The 20267-nt window shown below is 41.9% G+C and overlaps 2 protein-coding genes across 2 annotated transcripts in view; both read right to left on the bottom strand.

Moving 5' to 3' along the window:
* Positions 1-20267, bottom strand: part of LOC109400170 (connectin-like) — a 497439-nt gene that overhangs the window by 101114 nt on the left and 376058 nt on the right. The window lies entirely within an intron of this gene.
* LOC115260807 (uncharacterized) lies at positions 12652-13899 on the bottom strand. The gene has a single exon (XM_029862114.1). It carries the CDS (start codon positions 13897-13899, stop codon positions 12652-12654), a length of 1248 nt encoding a protein of 415 aa, XP_029717974.1.

Genomic DNA, 20267 nt, shown 5'->3' with positions numbered 1-20267 from the left:
TTATCTTCTATGGATTTTCTCCGAAATGGCTCTCGAAAAATATCCTAGGAATTCATTCACTAAGTCTTTCAATGAAGCTGCCAATATTTCTTTCAGGGAATATTTTAGAACCTCGTTCAGATATGCTCTTTAGAATTTCTTCAGAAATTTTCCCAAGAATTCGTTTAGGAAATTTTTCATGGATTTCTTCTGAAATTTCTCCTGTGATCACTTCGGAAAGTATTCTATAAGATATAAGATTTTTTTAATATGTTTATACAGGGATCCAGAAGTTTTATATGTTTTATTAGGTTAAAAGCACTAGACTTGAGCCCCCTAAAATTCTGCTTCAATCTTCACCACTTCGTGCATAAAAAATGGAATTTATATGGAGGGGGCAGTAGCGAAGTCTAGTGCTTTTACCCTATTGAGGTTTTCAGCATAAGACTGGTTCATCTCTGAATTCTGAAGTTCTTATAGACAGCGATTTATTTTTTCACTAAATTATCTATAGCTCCTTTAGGATTTCAAACAGGTATTTCCAATTATTATATCTTTATTATAGAGATTTTCAGCCTGAGGCTGGTTCATCTTTTAAATTCAAATACACAAAAATCACTTATGTTTATTTGATTTGTTCTTTCTGCTCCTTGTTAAAATTGGATAAAAGTCGGTTGACTCAACTTCCACCACATCAATGTTTTCATTTCCAACACTTTTTTCTGATCCGGAATTCTGGCAACTCTGGTTTCGTATCTTGCGTTTCGGTGTGTTCTCCTTTCTATCCGATGACAGCCGTCGCTTGCTTACCAATTGTTCTATGTCAGACTCATTGTCTGTTGATTCATGTTCGCTATTGTTTGAGTCGGCATCTGTATATTCGGGTTGTTTAGGCGAATTACTTCTAGCTTTTTTCGGCTTTCGTTTCGAGGTGCCTTCGTTGTTGTTCAACAGATCACGTTGTGGTTGTGGGGCATCTAGCGGAGGAAAGTCGGCTTCAACGAGAGTGTATCTCTTACCACTTGTCGTTGCCGTTGTTGCTGCTTGCGGCGTAGCATTATTAAAGCTTCGAGGATGAGGTTCCTTCGTTTTCGGTTGATTCGGGTATGTGATCATTGTGACGTCATTGCCGATGGTCACATACGAGGGAATTGGCTGGGTGAGCTGGATTCGAACTACTCGAACACCGTTATAGAGCCCAGGAAAGTAGTGTTTCCACCTTTCCCCGATAGAACGGTTCCATATCTCCGAATGTGTTCAACTATAACCGCGGAAGGCATATTCGGGGGCAAATCATGGACCCGCACATTTATGGAACCATCATCTACGTACACGGGGATTTTGTATTCATTTTCACCACATTTCACAACGTGCTGCAAATGATGAGCGTTCTGATATTGTTGGGCGGTGTCCATGTCCACCATCTCGATGCAGACACAGTTCCGCACATTATGAAGTTGGACATTTCTAACGTGTTGAATGTTGACATTAAGCTCCTCGCAGATGAATTTATGTACTGCTGGTACTTCAGGCGTTCTGGGCAAAACACTGAAATCTATTACTAAAGTGTTTTCTCTTTTTCCGCTCATATTAACACGAAATCGAAAAAGTGAAGAAAGAAACGCGTCCGTATTGTGCAAGCTTTGGCTGTCAACTGTGGTATTTCCTAAAGAACTCTCCTCAGAGAATTCCTCCGGAATTTCTCCAGAGATTTAATTGGACATGTCCACAGGTTTTTTTTTTTTGCAGGAATTACTTCAGGGTATTATCTAGAAAATCCAGTAAGCATTTCTCCATTCTAACGTCATTACCTTCAGTAGTTTAGTAGTTCAGTAGTATCGAGAATTCACCCAGAGATTCCTGCAGAAATTCATCCAGAGATTATTTCAGGAAATCCAGTAGTATTCCTTCGCATATTCCTCAGAAACTCCTCCAGCGTTTCCTACAATCTAGGATTGTTTTTCCTCGGATTCATATTTTCTTTCAGAAATACAGGGGATGGCCAAAATGTTTGGGATAGGCAACTTTTTTTCTCTCACAAAAAAGTTCAACATGCTATAGCTTTTCATAGAGCGCATCAAAAAATCTCAAATTTTGACTGTTTGTCAACCTATTATATGTGCATCATTGGTACAAATTTGGGCTCGATTGATTAATTTTTCGCGAAGTTAGAACCGTTCGGGTAGAACACTATTTTTTAGACAACTAATTTTTGTACTGTCATATCTCGGAAATCAGTGAACCGAATTGAATGAATATTTTAACGTTTATCAACAATATATTGATACTTAATACGACGTTATGAAATGTAATATTTTTTCACGGCGAATTAAGTTATACCGGATTGAAATTTTTACCCATATAGAGGAAAATAAGTTAAATTTATAATATCACACAAAAATTATTAAATGTGTTCTTTCTTCAATCTAAATAGGCTCTAATATATCTGATTAGAGATAATTTGAGAACAGAAGTGGAAAATCTTTGGATATCAACACTAAAATTTATTGTTGTTTGTTTGTTAATGTATTTACGACACTTTACACCTGAAGGGTGCATTCGTGTCGGGCCAAATTCCTTTTGCAACAGATTTTATCCTATTTCACATATTAGTTTACAAATTTTCGTATAACCTAGTTTCATGTAGGAATTTCAATAATTTTTTGACAACTTCTTCTTCGTTATTCAATGCATCTTGTAAACTTGTTTCACTTATGCTATTTTCTCGTCTTTCCTTCTCATATTTTCGGCAATCAAGGATCAGATGTCGCACATCCAAAGTTGTTCCGCACGTTTCGCAAGTCGGTGGGGGTTCCTTCTTTAATAGAAAGGAATGTGTTATTCTTGTATGGCCGATCCTTAATCGTGTTAGTATACGCTGATCAGCTGGGTTTTCGTGGTCCTTCCATTTATGCGTGTGGTGTTTTACTACCCGTAGTTTCGCGTCTCTATTGTTGTACCACTTGTTATCCCACGTAAGGCGAATACTTTGTTTGACTGCTCGTAAAGCATCTTCGCCGGGTATGGAAACATCAATAGTAGGTAGTGCCCTAGCCTCGTTGGCCAAACGGTCAGCTTCAACATTTCCACTGATGCCGGCATGCCCCGGAATCCAGCAGAAGCTTATTGGTTTGTTTTGAACTTTGTGCTCAATCTCTTGGATCCACGCGTGTTTAGAAGTTCCCGCTTCTAAGGCCTGTAGACAGCTCGCAGAATCCGATAGTATTACCGTTTCTCTACCGATATTCGGGATCGAAACTGCCTTCTTCATGGCGTACGCTTCTGCGGAAAAAACGCTGCAATGTTTTGGGAGGCTATACGTGCCAGTCAGGCCTCCAGTGTAATATGCAGCCCCAACCGAGTCATCTAACTTGGAGCCGTCAGTATAGACAACGGCCATTTCCTTGAAACGGGTCGAGAGTAGTTGTTGTACGACTGGACGAACTTTTTCCGGTGGGTCACCGGCCCTAACACTTTTCTTCACATCCCAAATAATCTAGGGCTTTCGTGCATTCCACACACGATCGCCCGGTCTGACGATTCGCTCGACTGTGGGGGGGGAGGGGCTGTACCAGTTAGTTCAACCAATTGGTCAGAAATTCGGTGACTGAGAGGAATGCAGATGTTGGGAAATTTAGACATTATTCGAATCGCCGTTCGCGCGGTGGATTGTATTGATAGTAGTTCAAACGGCAATGTACCTGCTTCGGCCATGACTGAGTCTGTTGGGCTAGTGACAAACGCCCCAGAAGCGAAACGAATCATCCTATTGTATGCTGGGGCGAGAGTTCGTAGAGCTGCTGGTCCACCTCGACTAATAAGCCCTATTCCGTAGGTTAACTTTGCAGTGATCAAAGCAGACCCAACTTGCAGCATAGTTGTCCGATTCCCACGCGGAAGTTTAGCGCCAATCATCCGGAGGATCTTCAGTCGAGATTCACACGATTTCTTCACAATCTCGCAGTGGGGTTTGAATGTCAGGGTACGATCTAACGTGACACCCAAGGTCCTCAGCCTATTAGTCTTCGGGATGGGAACTCCATCAAGGGTGATCTCGTGCACTGGTTCCCGACGTGCGTTTGGGCTGCAGTAAAATATATGAGATTTTGTTGCAGACACGGTGAATCCGACACTTTTTGCCCATTTATCGACAGCCTTGACAGCAGCCTGCATTTTGCGGAGTAGCCCTTGATGTTTTTCCTTTCGCACGACGAGGAGGATGTCGTCTGCATACACAAGTATTTCAACTTCTTTGGGTAGAGTTCGAAAAATGGGTTGCATCGCGACAAGGAATAATGTCACTGACAAAACGGACCCTTGAGGAACCCCATTCTCCAATGAGTGCTCGCGTGATAGATATCCATCAACGGACACTTGGAACATTCGTTCTGCTAGAAAGCTTTGTAATATGTTCATCATACGACCCCTAATACGCCAAGATTTCAGTGTTCGTAGTATACCGTATCGCCAGGTGGTATCGTATGCTTTAGACAGATCTAAGGAAGCTATCAGACAGTGCTCGTCAACGCTTGGTAATGATGTCTCCAGCTCAGCAAAATAGGTATCGGTACCGCGCCCTGCACGAAAGGCGTGTTGGCGTTTGTCAAGTCTTCCGCTAGACTCTAACTCTGTGATTAAACGACGGTTGACGATCCGCTCGAATACTTTCGCCATGCAGCTAGTGAGTGAGATTGGCCGGAAGGCGTTTGGTCCAGAATCGTGGCAGTTAGGTTTCGGGATGGGTACCACAATGGCATTACGCCAGCTGGCTGGAAACTCGCCATTGTGCCAAATTTTGTTAAACAGCTCTAGAAGCGTCATTTTCACGGATAGAGGGAGACGTTGGAGCAGGGGGTACCCCACCATATCTGGACCTGTCGAGGTACCTCGCCCTTTGTCGAGAGACCACAGAAGTTCGTTCAGAGTGAGGTCCATGTTATACACATTTTCGGTGTTTGGCGAGAATTCTATAGACACGCGTTCAGCTGCCGCTTTTGCCATCTGAAACGATGGAGGATAGCTGGTAGTCGCTGATCTCTCACTGTAAACTCTTGCCAGTTCTTCCACTGCTTCATCGGGCTTATCCGTGAATCCGTCCTGTAGTTTCAGGACTATCGGGCGCCGTTGACGGTTTCCACGTAAGGTATTGACTGTTCTCCACAATTCGCTTGTCGTGCTGTTAGGCGATATTTTCGCGACGAAATTTTCCCACGATTGCTCCTTTGCTTCACTAATTGCTTTGCGTGCCGCTGACCTTGCTTCCTGAAACTTCGCTAGTGCTTCTGGTTGATTTGGATCGGATCGTTGTAGTCGTCGAAGGGAACGGAGACTTTTTCGTCGCTGACGAATTGCTGCCTTTACCTCGGGGCACCACCAGGGTACTGCTTTGGGTTCAATCCGACCGCTGGTACGCGGTATGCATTCAGTCGCTGCTGATATGATCTTCTCGGTGAAGGAGTCAACGTCCCATTGCGTATCTGGTCGGATGGTTTCCGTTATGATCCTTTCGTATAATGATCAATCAGCTTGGTCAAAGAGCCATTTTTGTCGTGTGGTTCTATGATTTGACCACCCAGGGATGGACACCGTTATTGGTAAGTGGTCACTGTTGTGTGTGTCCGACAGGGTTCGCCAAGTGAATCTTTGGGCCAGGCTCTCGGAGTAGATCGTCACGTCAATCGCTGAAGTATTGCCCGTAGCCGGGTCAATTCGAGTAACAGATCCATCGTTGAGAATAACCAATTGTTTTTCCAAAGTCGTTTCGGCTATATATCGGCCGAGCGCGTTCGACTCACGTGACCCCCACGCAAGATGGTGCGCATTGAAGTCACCCAGGAGCAAAATCGGGCCTTCTAGTTGTTCGAACAACCCACCAAGTGCAGCTTGACACTGAGTTGAGCTTGGCGGAACATATATAGACACAATAGTTACCTGTATGGGATTATAAATCCGTACCGCAACCAGGTGTAGCGCTGTGTCCAGCTGAATTCGCTCGAAAGGTATGCCTTCTCTGATGGCAAGGCCTACCCCGTGCTGCCAGTGATGTACGGCTTTCGATTCCAGCAGCAGCGTGTAGTTCCTGCCGAGGAAGTTCGACGGGATGATGTGGCGGTCCACTTTGGTTTCTTGCAGGGCTACAACGCAAGGCTCCAGTTCGGCGATGAGATACTTCAGCTCGTTAATGTGGGCTCTGAGTCCACGGAGATTCCACTGAAGGGCAAAGCATCCGCCTGTGCAGTTGTCCGTAGCTGATCGGGAGGCGAGTGACGATACTGATGAACTACGTGTGGGCGAGTCGGCTGTAGAAGAGAGGGGTACGGCAGTAATCTCCGTGGATGAAATCTCAAGGTTGGGACTTGCCTGTGAGGCGATTTGCCCCACAGTGCCAGCTGCTGTCGAAACCATTACACTGTTTTTCCCATTACCGACAACAGCCGGCACTGGGGAATCGCTTTGTGTAATGTTTCTTCGATGACTTCCCGAGGTTCCTTCTTCAGTTGAGTGGATTGGAGCGGTTTGTATATAGTTCGAAACTGATATAGTGGCGTGCGAGGATGTTGATGATCTTCGTGTTCGTGGGTTGCCTGTGGAAGAAAGAGGTAGGGCAGTTACCTCCATCGACGAACCTTCAGAGTTGAGACTTGCCTGTGAGGCGATTTGCCCCACAGTGCCAGCTGCTGTCGAAACCATTACACTATTTTTCCCTTTACCGACAACAGCCGGCACTGGGGAATCGCATTGTGTAATGTTTCTTCGATGACTTCTCGAGGTGCCTTCTCCAGGTGATTGGGGCAGTTGCATACAGTCAGCTGAATCAGATTGCATACAGTCTTCGCTTGATGTAGATCAAGCATGGGAAAACTCATTCGCTCACCCGAATGCTGGCGATGCAAAATAGCAAAAAGAACGCCAACAACCCAATACTGAGTGAGAGCTCGGCGCACTAAGAACGAACCCAACACGAACGGCTCGCCACCGACGCCACTGAAGCGAATAGCGCCAGTCACACGATGCATATATTGATCAATAGTTGGCCGTTTTATGGAAACATTGAATGTATAATATTGTTCAAAAATAGATTGATATCAATCATTCAAATTTTCCCTTATCTTGCGTTTGATCAACCACGCAGCAATATTTCCCCTCCATAGCGCATTTTACTTCAATTTTCTCTACAATATTTCCCCACCTTCTAAATTGTTACATCAATCCTCTCGAAGATTGCTCAAACCATGGGTCAAATTATTCCATGGATCAAATGATTGGTTCAATATTTCCCCTCCACATCAACCTATCATCCTTTCAATGCAGCAGCACGTGAACGAGAGCATCATCATTGCTGCCGTGTTGCCATATTTTGTTTTAATTTAGATAAATGGCTCCCTGGCCAAGTTCGCAGGGGTTGACGGTATTAAAGTGAAGGAGTTTCATTTTGATTATTGTAATGTAGTGTTCTTTAGTGAAACATATCACCTTTTTAACACTTTAATGCGCCTCCAACGGTTCATCACGAACCGGCTGCTGCAGATGGAGTATAGTTGATCATATGCATCAGACATGCTCGATAAACACGGAAGAACCGCTGGGGCTCAGTAGAGTCTATTCCCAAACAATAGTTCCAAGTCGGTAGGATTTGAGAAGGTTTTGATGATCGTTACAAATCTTAGTAAAAGTATTATAGGATTTGTGACAAGTTTTGGAACCTTTTACAGCCAGCTGACTTCAAAATGTTGTTTGGGCTCTATTTCCCACATTTTTAGGTTGATTTTGATTAGTAATTTATTAGCGTCATAGTCGCTTTTTCGAAATTTTAGAATGTTAGTTGGTCATATTTTCTTTGAATAAAGCAATTAAAATCGACCGAAGAATTAATAGTGGGAAGGAGATTTGCAGCACTTAATTGTGCTGATAGAAGCTAACGTGCGAACACTTAAACGCATTGTTGACGTCAATGCGTTCGACGTGACATTTTGGACAAAAACTGACTGCTTTTTATTAACTGAACAACGTTACTATTGTGTATGACTAGGTTGACATTTCTAGGCTATGCTTGAGAAAATGACATGGTTTATCTAGGTAGGACCGATAGGACAATTGAACGAATTTGAATATTTTTCATAGTATTTGTAGCGGGATGAAAGTTGACATGAAATTTTTATTATTATATATTAAACAAAATAATTTTATTGCAATCAACTGACCAACTTGGCGTATTTTTGATTATCTCTTAGATGTTCAGAAGTTCAGTTACATGTTTCTGTGGATTTTGGACCGATGACAATTTAAGGACACAAGAGATGAACACAAGTAGAAAACGATTAGCGAAATCAAGAAAACAATTTGACACAGGATCGACTATATTTTAACATACAGGGTTCGATTGATTCGATGAAAAAAAAATAACATACGACAACTGACTTAACGAGGAGAAAAACATATTTAACCATACCACAAAATCAAACAAGGAGACAAGCACAAACCGTGTGACCATAGCACTACATATGCAAATCCTGACTGACTGACCAATTGAAAACTTTCCAATCTTCTACCGTATCTTTCTGAGTCAGTTGCAACAGTGTCTTAATGGATATCATTTTCCGCGTACGGCTGGCAAACTGCTTCTGAAAGATTACGTACTCTTTTCTATCTTCGGCTCTAGTGTAGAGGTTTCAACTCTATTCAGAGTGCAGCTATAAACCTAGCAAAAAAAAATAAATAGCTTTTGAACTGTATTATACAAAAATACATACGAAAAAGAAAACTGAATTCAGATGTAAAAAATCATCGAACAAAAAAAAATATGCAGAAGTTTTTTTCCAAAGATTTTTTATTTAAATGTAATGAACCCAACATTTATAATGCATTAGTGGTAATAAACAGTTGCCAATATTTTTTGGGTAATCTTATAACTCTGTTGGTGTCCCACCGAACTCTGCTAAAAAAAATACTGGTGCACTGGGGGTCTCTAATACCTGTTAATTAATAACACAGCGCAACACTTTTTTGCCTCAAGAGCAAACTTATGTGTCTCTGGCAAATTTTGGGCCGCTGAATCCGAATCTTGGCTCAGATGTGCTCCAGCACGTCACAATTTTAAGCTATACCTCAATTTATAGAGCAAAATATGCGATTTTGGGCTTTTTTGACTGCAAGCCATTAAGCATGGAAATATTTTTTTAACCAATCAAAGGATAAATTGGTCAATTTACATCTGAACTATCGACTCATGAAAAATATTTCGTTATACTACATCAAATTTGACAGATTTAAGCATTTTATGTCAGTATGTAAACTTGCATGCAACTTTTGGAGGGTGACTTGTATCGAAAATATCGTACCTAACATAAATCGCTTAAGGTGAATATATAACGAAGCCACACCTTGAATTTTCAAGAGCACAAAGCTGAGGAATCAAAAGACGGATTACGCTGAAAAGTTGATCGATTAGTGACCTGCTGGTGATGACCAATCGATCAACTTTTCAGCGCAAACCAACCCTTGGTTTTTCAGATTTGCGCTTTTGAAAATTCGAAGTGTGGCTTCGTTATATATTCACCTTAAATCTATCGAATTCGATTTGGTAAAACGAAATATTTTGCATGAGTCGATAGTTTAGATGTTAATTGACCAATTTATCCTTTGATTGGTTAAAAAAAAATATTTCCATGCTTAATGGCTTGCAGTCAAAAAAGCCCAAAATCGTATATTTAGCCCTATAAATTGAGGTATAGCTCAAAATTTCTGGAGCAAATCTAAGCCCGGATTCAGATCCAGCGGCCCAAAATCTGTCAGAGACACATAAGTTTGCTCTTGAGACAGACCAAAAGTTAATTTTTGTTACGCTGTGTAATTTGCACATTATGGTGGTTACATGTTTTACTTGCGTTGCCTATAAATTAGAAATAACCCCTTCTGACAAATAACACCCTTCAGTAGTAATTTTGTATTTTTTCTCATGGGTTGTCCAAAAACTTTTCGTGATAAAAAAATGTGATATGTAAAAAATGGTCAAGCATAGAAGAATTAATGTGAATAGAAAATGTATTAAAAAATACAAATTTGACAGAAATACATTATCTTCCGCATTATTTACATTGGGATCGGTAGGACTGAAAATCAACTATACGCGACTATCGACGACGCATTGATTCAATAAAAGGCTTTGCTTTGTTAGCTGTGCACGTAATGGCACAAATTTCCCAAATGGAGGAGAACGTGCCTCTGGAGCCGACCTACTGATACCTGATAGCTGTGCACGTATGCTAAGCATGCACGGACACTTGTTTATTTTTTTTTCTCTTTATGCATTAACTTCTCTAATACTGCCGGGAGATTTTCTCTCTGCTCGAACCTCGGCTAGATCTATCTCTCTGGAAAAGGGGTTATGTCGAAGATATTGAATTGATTCTTGATTTGATCCTCGTGATTTCATCAATAATCCTTGAGAAAGAAATAATTATTGATGGAATGGTGGAATAAAGGAAACAAGCGCTGCCAAATAAACATTTTCAAGCAAAAGTAAGTTGCGCATCGTAAATTTTCATTAGATTATTAAGGAATAATGTTTAATATTCAACATTGGTTTATCATGTTTTATATCATATCTTTAATTTCCACTAACGCATATGCGATTTTCTAGTACCTTTAGTATAAAATGCTAGAATCATATAGGGACACTCAGATTTTTTTTCGACAGCTTTGTTGTCTTCGTCATGGGGTGTTATCTAAAGTCTGATAAACTTAAAGTTGGCGTCACATCTTTGCCAATCAAACTGTTTACAACTAACTTTCAAGCAATTTGGACGACAAAAACCCTTATGGCAAAGAGAGTAAAACTGCCAAAAATACCCAAAGTCACTCTCAAGACATATAATTTAATTATCGTTCAGTAATCAATCTAGCTATAGAGAAACCTGTTTGAATAATAACGGATAAAGCACACATTTTCAGTTATAGACGAAACAAACAAATCAATATGGCAATAACCTCTTATTAGCCTTTGTTTTCCAAATTTAAACTGCTTTACATATTTACTACATTTACTACATTTAGCAAAAATCAAAACTTGTTCGAACCGAAATGTTAATACTTGTTTAAGCTCCATTTTGTATGAAATATTTTGGTTCAACGGTAGAAGTTCATAACTTGTGGTAAAAATAAGAAACATTAACTTTCTCAAGACATTAGGAAAAATAGCATAATTCATCATGTAAATAGATCCACCATTTAACAATTCATCATGCTAATCAATCGGAGAGAATGGGTTCAATAGATAAGAGTTTATGAATGCTCACAAAAAAAATCGAATATGGCGTGGTAAATGACCAGAACTATAAAAAAATATTTTTTGATAATCATTAATGGAATTGAATAAGCAAGCGAAGTATCGAAATTTGCACTTTTCGAATGATCAAGTTTTTATTATATTTACAAAGCAAAAACGTGACACTTTATTTCTAGAAATTTGCTTTCAAAGCATTCCATAAAATTCAATTGAACTGGCCACCATGAACGCCGTGAGTCACGCGCTGAACGTTGGTGAATTGCTATCTCTTCCTCACTGATGGAATGGTCTTCGTTCAATCTGCTGACTCTTTTGCACTGCTGGATTGATCGAATCAAACAAATCGAGAGGAAAGTTTGACGAACTTGGGATGATCTTGATGGTTTGGTCAAACTGGATGATAGTGGTGGTTGGATCGGTTGGATCAATCTTTCGGAGGGGAAATATTGAGGATATGACCACCAACCTCAATCCTCGCTTTTGCAGGTTGGTCAGTATTCACATCAAGATTCAACATTATCATCCATGTTCTCCTCAATAAAAAATTCATGCAATACATTTAGCAATATTTCCATCAAATTGTGTTTCTTGATGAAGTTGAAGGAAAGATTGAACCTCTTGGTTGAATCAACTTATTGATAAGTGTAAATGGCACTAATCAGGAGAGAAACAAATAGAGTGTGAAATGAATCAGCTTGCATCGGTGTATACGAAAAGAACGTTCGCTCTCTCACCTACCGAGTGACATTCAGCTGATTGAATCAAAACGCACTCACTGATTCAATTTCCAGTACTGAATGCTTCCACTGAACGCTAACTGAACGTTCCAAAATGAATGTTCTCGCACCCGACTCAGTACGCAAACATTCGTTCAATCTTGGTTCGTTCGCCTTCGGCACTAAGATTCGGTAGCGATTCATTCGGCCGTCGTTGCTTGCGTCGCCCGGTGCTCGGCGATTGGAAAGAATGGGCAATGAAAGTGGAAACATTTTGCTTGGCTGGGGGAGAAGCACATTCGCATCAGATTGTGCATGGATGACAATGAGGGATACGCAATAAATGAATGATTTTTTCCCATCCTTGATGTAGATGAGTGATCAGTTGTTAGCATTTGTGTAGGGCGGCGGCTAGGGCAAAGAAGGGCTACCCCTTCCCCCTGCCGTCTATCCCAAGATTCTGGTGTCGTGGTGTATTCTATGATTGAATCGGCTACAGCGGTGAATTCATCATCAACGGGTTGGGGTATGACGTCCCGGATGACTCGTCCAACCTGCTGTACTTGCGTCGGAAGAGGTACTACACATTCCCTTCTTCCGAACCGATTATTCTCGTTGTCCGTTTTCGTGCCTTGGTTGTCGTTGATGTCCAAACGTTGTTGGGAGGTTGATCTATCGAAGATGCTGATTTGGGGGTGTCTCCGATGCCTCAGATTCTTCGCCGGAGTAATCCATTTGCGTGAGGTCGTGCGTACTAATGGCGGTTTTCTTCGGAGGTGGGCTTGGATCCGGTGACGTGGCTGGTTTGTTGGTGTTTTGTTTCGATGATCGTCCGCGTTTCGTTTCCTTTACAGCTGGAGAGTTGGTTCGGGATCGGGTTACCGGTCCGGTTGTAATTGTTGTTATACGCTTTTCTCGGCTACTGTGCGGTTTTTCGCGACTAACAGATTGTTCACGGTTTTGACGTGATTTTTCTTGACCAGTTTGGTGATTCATCTTCTCTATGACTGCCATCATTCGTTCTATCTTCTCGTCTTTTTGTTTGCTTTCCTCTTGTAATCTTGCAATTTCTTTGTCTTTCTGTTGAGCAGCAACCTGGGCGTAGCTACCTGCCTGCTGCTCGACGCGTTTTCTGGCTTCCGGAAAACTCAGGTTGTCACGTACTTTCACTTTGATTATCTCAACTTCTTTCTTATACACCGGGCACTGGCGGTTTGTTGGTCGGTGGTCTCCTTTGCAGTTTAAACACAGTGTTGCTTCACCGCATTCGTCTCCATGAAACTCGCCTGAACAGTTGACACAACGCTGCGGTCCGGGACATCGAGCACGAGTATGCCCATAGCTAAAGCATCCATAGCAGAGCATAGGATTCGGAATGTACGGGCGGGTTGGGACACGTCTCAGACCGACCTTAATGGTCTCCGGGTACGTGGTCTTGCAGAAAGTTAAGATCAATGCCGGTGTATTTATTTTCTTGCCGTCCGTGTATCTGGTGATCCTCTGCACACGGATGACGTTATCTTTGGCCATCTCTGCTAATATATCTTTCTCTTCCATCCGAATCAGGTCGAATGTGGAGATGATACATCTACATACATTCAGGTTGGGATGGGGAACAACTTCAACCTCCGTTCCGTCGATGAGTCTCGTCAATTTGAGAAGCTTGGTCACTTGAGTCGGATTACGTACCATCAGGGTGTCCTTGGTGCCTTGTGCTTCCGATTTCGCATCTTCAATTTCGCCACCAGCACAAGCCTCAACTGATTTCCCGATAATGTATGGGTTGAACGGCAGCGTAACACCATTCTTACCAGACAGTTGGAGGTACGTTAACTCGCCAAAACTGTTTGTTGGATCCAAATACAATGGCAGTCGGCGTCCAACTGACCCCCCTGGGTCGCCGCTACTAGCGGCCGCCATGATAGGTTAGGTTGGTTTCGCCTCAATGGTAACGGTCACCCGTTACGTACCCCGAGTGAGTCAAAAAATAAATGAAAATTCTATCTTCTCACTCCTTCAACCTTATGTTGCTTTTATTTTGCACCACACTGTAGATGGACGACACTGCAACGTTCCCCGGATGTCAATCCAAATCTTCTCAACTTTCAATAATATTCTTCAAAACTTATCGTCACTTTTTATTTTACGAAAAAACTTTCTTCGGGCGCACCGCGTCCCACACCACTGAAACGGTGAATGAAATCGCCGGGGAAGCCGACTGACCACCGTTTGTTTTGTTGTTTCAACCACGTACGGTATGCACTGGATCACTGTTTTCGGTCGGTTTTTCACGGATTTTCACCAAACTTCCACTATTATTCCCTTCTGGACCGCTTTACGCACCGATAGTGTACGTTTCGGCCGCGGCAATCGCGAAAAACTCGGAAAAATCACCTCGTTTGATTCGAGAGCGCGTACTATAAGCACACAAGACGGCGCGTCGAAACGTGATGACCAAAATTTATTGACATTGATGTAAAAACATTACATTTTTTCGAGAAAATTCCAAAAAGTGTCAATCCATGATAACTTTTTTCAACGTTCAAAAGGTATCTATGTTTTTATAGCTTGTGAAGCATTTACATAGTGTTAGTGTACGTTCAAAATTTCATTCAATTTGGTTCACTAGTTCCGGAGATATGACAGCTCAAAAATGAGTTGTCTAAAAAATAGTGTTTTACCCGAACGGTTCTAACTTTGCGAAATATTAATCAATCGAGCCCAAATTTGTACCAATGATGCACATAAAGTAGGTTGACAAACAGTCAAAATTTGAGATTTTTTGATGCGCTCTATGAAAAGTTATAGCATGTTGAACTTTTTTGTGGGAGAAAAAAAGTTGCCTATCCCAAACATTTTGGCCATCCCCTGTATGTTTTACAAAATTGTATAGCAATTCCATTGGAATTTTCTGGATTCTTTTAGGATTTTTTTCTTAAGGAAATCCTCTAGGCACTCTATTAAAGGATTTTTCCAGGAACTCTTCTAAAATTTCAAAAAATCCTATAACACAGCCTTTTCAAGATGTTTCATTTGGTACTTGTCCAGGATCCTCCAATGATTCCTTCAAAAATACCTTAAGGGATGATAACAGGAATTTGATTGAGAGTTTCTTAAAAAAATCTCCAGAGATTCTGTCAGTTATTCTCCTCAGATTCCTTTAAAAGTTATTTCAGGAATTGCTTCCGAAATATCTCCAGGAACTCTTCCGGTATTTCAGGATTTTTAGGAAATTCCTTCGAAAATAATCCCATAGACTTTTATCATACCCAGGATGTACATTTAACCCAAGTAACAAACATGTCGTGTAAAATTACGGCAGCGCAAGTTTTGGTAGTATAGAAGATGAATTGACGTAATTTTAACATTGTGTTGGAATCACATCAAAATAACTTCTATACAACCAAAATTTGCGCTGCCATAACTCTTATATGACATGTGTGTTGCTTGGGAAACATTTATAGTAGAAATTTTGATAAAAATTTCGGAAGTATCCTGGACTTAGGTCTTTCAAGCAATTTCTGAAACACTCTCTGAAAGAATTCCAGAAATAATCCTTGAAGGAATACCTGAAATAATTCCAACGGAAAAATTTTGGAGGAATTTCTGAAAAAAAATGGTATTGGCGTTTCTGGAGTAGTTTCCGAGGCAAATCCCGAAAATATTTCTAAAACACCCTCGAGGACTTTATGTAGGAAGTCCTGGTAAAATTCCCAAGTAATCTCGTAAATATCTTCTGAAAATACCTCAGGAGACATACTTTTTGAATACCAAATTTAATTTTCTGAAGAAATCTTTAAAGGAATACCAGGAAGAACTACAATAAGCTGTTCAGGAGCTACTTGAATTATGTTTTGTAATCATTCAAGAGAAGAGTCAAGATGTAAAGATCTAAAAAAACTCCTGAATGATCACCGATGAAATGCCTGGAAGAATTCCTAAAGGTCATGAACAATCGTTGGAATCCGCTCGACCAAAGAATGTGCAGGTTGAGGATCAAGGTCCGATTCTCCAACTTCAGCATAATAAACGTGCACAGCCCACACTCCGGAAGCATTGATGATAACAAGGGCGTATTTAACGCGCAGCTCGAACGCGAATACGACCGCTATCCAAGCCACAACGTCAAGATCATCTTAGGTGACCTAAACGCTAAGGTTTGCCAGGAGGAGGAATTCAGAACGACGATTGGCCTGTGATTCATTGATTTCGCTGCCTCCACAAACAAGGTCATACGTTGCACCTTTTTCCAACACAGCCTGGAGTTTGGACAAGGGCGAGCTCGATAAGGCTCATCTGCAGGACTGCTGAAGTACAGTGAAAGCAGCCATCAACGACGCAACCGAGAGCGCCATCAGATAAGTGGAACGGAATTGACGGAACGAATGATTTGGAGATAGAGTGCAGATCGGTTTTGGAGGAGAAAAACGCAGCGCGGGCGGTTATGTTGCAGTAAGGGACCCGACAGAACGTGGAATATAACAAACAGAAGCGGAAACAGCAGACCCGTCTCTTTCGAGAGAAAAAGCGATGCCTGGAGGAAGTGAAAGGCGAAGAAATTGAACTGCTGTTCTTTGAAAAAAAAAAAACGGAAATTCTTCCAGAAGCTCAACGTATCCAGCAACGGCTTCGTGTTGCGATCGGTAATATGCAGGGATAAGGACGAAGGCCTCTTGACGGACAGACGTGAGGTGATCGAAAGGTGGAAGCAGTACTCCGATCGGCACCTGAATGGCGTGAAGAACGTAGGCACAGGAGACCACGACAACAAAGGAAACTATGACGTCAGTGCAGTGGAGGACGGAAATGAATCAACTCTCACGCTTAGGAAAGTTAAGGATCTCATACGATGGGCCCAGAAAAGTTGGCCACCTGTCTGCACCGGTTGATAGTCAGGACCTGGAAAACCGAACAGCTACCCGAGAAGCGGAAGGAAAGAGTAATCTACCCCATTCTCAAGAAAGGCGACAATTTACAATGTGAGAACTTCAGAGTGATCATTATTTTGAATGTTGCCTACAAAGTGCTATCTCGGATCATCTTCCGTCGTTTGTCACCTAAAACGAATGAGCTCGTAAGAAGTTATCATGCCGGCTTCTTCGACGGCCGGTCGACAACGAACCAGATCTTCATCGTACAGCAAATCGTCCAGAAATGCCGTGAATACCAGGTCCCAACGTATCACCTGTTCATCGACTTCAAATCGGCATACGACAGTATCGACCGCTCAGAACTGTGGGAAATCATGGACAAGAACAGCTGCCCGGGGAACTTACCAGACTGATAAGAGCAACAATGGTCAGTGTGCAAAACAGCGTAAGGATTTCGGGTGAACTATCCAGTTCATTTGGAACTTGACGGGGACTTCGACAAGGTGATCGACTTTCCTATCTACTATTCAACATCGCCCTGGAAGGTGTTATCCGACGAGCCAGGTTCAACAGCCGGAGTACAATTTTCACGAAATCTGGACAATTAACCTGTTTTGCAGATGACATGGATATTATTGAATTCATCTACCACGGTTCGTTGCTAACGACTGCCAATAACGTGAGTCGTGAAATACAAAGGCGCATCATCAGTGGAAGTTGTGTCCATCTCGGGCACGAAACTGTGGTAAAAAAGGTTCACCTGCGTTACAAATGCACCATGTGCAAAACGCTAATACGACCGATGGTCCTGTACGGATATGGATACGAGACATGAACCATGTTCGTGCTCGAGGAGGATCTGCAAGCACTCGGAGTTTTCGACCGACGCGTGTTAAGCGGCGTGCAAAGGAATGATGTGTTGCGATGAAGGGTAAACCACGAGTTCACTGCGGCTGCCCTCTACAGTTAAACCAATATTCTGAAAGTGGCCAAAGTCGGATGTATGAATGTATTACCTGCTTTGCAGGATTATCCTAAATTTTGAATAGCTTCAGTGTCCGTTTGCTTCAACGGTTGGATATTTGTTTTATTCAGGAAATTCCTGGCTACGGAAATATGCATAGGTATGTTGAATGCTCTTTATTTAGACAATGGTTGCGAGTTATTCATCCTCAATGCTCATATTGTTTACATCTATGAAATTATTCCACCCAATATTTAAAAAAAATATAAATTTATTATGCCTGCATCGCCATCTAAAAGCAATCCAATGTTGATCCACCCAATTAGCCTACCTATGTTTCCATCGGCGGTGTACGTACACATCCCGTGTCCCATTTACCTATAGTGCTTAGCAAAGCGCCCCGATACCGATTGGCAGCCGTCCCGCTTTAGATGACTTCGACGCAAATGTTTGCCCGGATCAATCAAATCAAATAATATGAATTTTTCATCCTCGTCCAATATTGTACGTCTATGGTAGGTTGGTACATACTGTTCAATCATCCCGGGAGCACAAACGTTTCCCGCTGGAGTCCGCGACCAGCGCGCACAGTGGGATTCATACGGGTTTGAACATTTGGAGCGGAGTTCGCTAAAAATCTTCAAGATTTTGCTACCTACGCGGAATGTAACAGGTTTATTCTTACAAGTGATGGCACATTCAATGGTGCAATAGCTGTCCGGGTGGCGTTTTATGATATGTTCGGAAAATACAATATCAGGGTACTTCAAGTTCAACGTTCAACATATAGTTTTCGTAAATCGTTCACATCGGAAGCCGACCTCGCTTGTATGTCTCGCAGTTGTTCTTGGTTCTCAATTGATTGGTGAAATATCGCAATTTTCTTCGATTGTTATTGCCATTTTATCCGCATCGGAGATTTTTTCTTCTTCCACTGCAGACAGAGTTGTTATGGGAATCTCGCAAGCGGCGGCGAAATCCCATCAACGATAAATTCCGGATTCGGCCCTGATCGAACCGGGCGCCGGCACTGCACGGTGGCGAATGTACCGAGTAGCAAACGATTCCCGGCTCACCACCGGTAACGAAATTGTTCTGATTCGAGTTTGCACGCGCCCGTCGCTGATAAATTATTTCCACTTGGCCAACGTTGGAATGAACGTGTAGTTCGGAATGGACGGTTTCCGGGGGATCAGCCGGGAGTGGCTCCATCTGAGCGTTGTTAATATTTATGAACACAACTCTCTTCAGCGTCCGGAGCCCACCACCACCAGTGGTAATAGAAAATAACCCGAGGAAAGTGAATCTAACTGAAATTCGGCCAATTGTGCTATCAACGCTTGTTGGCGTTCATTTATCTTCCACTTGAAAGATAGTAAATCTAAATTATTGATTCGTATTGCTTTGCCTTTGTGAAGCAATGAGACAGAGAATGTTGTTTTATATGAGATTTTATTACTCGGGATGCCAATCACCAGTTTACCGATCGTCAAGATGGTAGCACGCAATCGTTTGATGAGAAATTACTTGCATTTCGAATATAATTCCCATAGGTTCTGCTCGCAGATGAAATGCGGATGTGGTCATAAGCATATATAGAGAGAGGAGTCATGAAAACTGAAAGTGGAATAAGCCCCGGTAACAGGAATCAGTAGGTAGGCTCTAGAGGCACGCTACTCCATATGGGAAATTTGTTCCATCTTCATGAATACGATCCTATTCATCATCTACCCCAGGGAATGGGACAGACATAAGGAATGGGATGTAAAAATGGACAGAGATAACACAGGGGAATATGATCGTCCCTAATGCATAAGCGTACCACAATGGATTCAAACTGCGCCCTGAAAATGGCAATGTAATAACGCAAAAAGCGTAAAGAGAACCTAGGGAACGTTCAAAAATTACGTCCAACATTTTGGGGGGAGGGAGTCTAAGAAAGTGTGACAGTACGTGTACTACACACTCAATCCTGAATTGCCTGTTCAACACTTTTTTGACGAAAATAGAACAGCAGAACTGTTTTGGTAGCTTCGGTATTCGATTTTACTGAGGCTCAGTCGCTCAGTACACCAACTGTCAAAACCTGGTGCAAAAGGTAAACAATGCAGTACAGTGGATTTTCGGTTTTATCACGATCAAAAAAAAAATTTAACCGTGATATAAACGAAACCGTGAATTTGGTGAAACGAGAAAAAATCAGAAAAAAAATAAGAGCCAAAAAGCAATGGTGCTAGATCAAGTGCCGGGTACCAGATTCCAGCTCAGCTTAAACAAGAGCTTTTCCACGGTTAGGCTTACACCGACACCGTCCGTTTTGGCGAGGGAAAACTCTGAACCGACATTTACACGTTCCACAGAACCACACTGGACGAAAAATCTGTAAAATTCGAGTCCCAGAAGAAGGTCCCAAACGGACCGAAACGTCGGACAAGATAAAATAGCAGTATTTT

This window comes from Aedes albopictus, chromosome 3, assembly GCF_035046485.1.
Source record: "Aedes albopictus strain Foshan chromosome 3, AalbF5, whole genome shotgun sequence".
NCBI lineage: Eukaryota > Metazoa > Arthropoda > Insecta > Diptera > Culicidae > Aedes > Aedes albopictus.
Note: the sequence above shows the minus strand (reverse complement) of the source record. Positions and strands in the feature narration are given on the sequence as shown.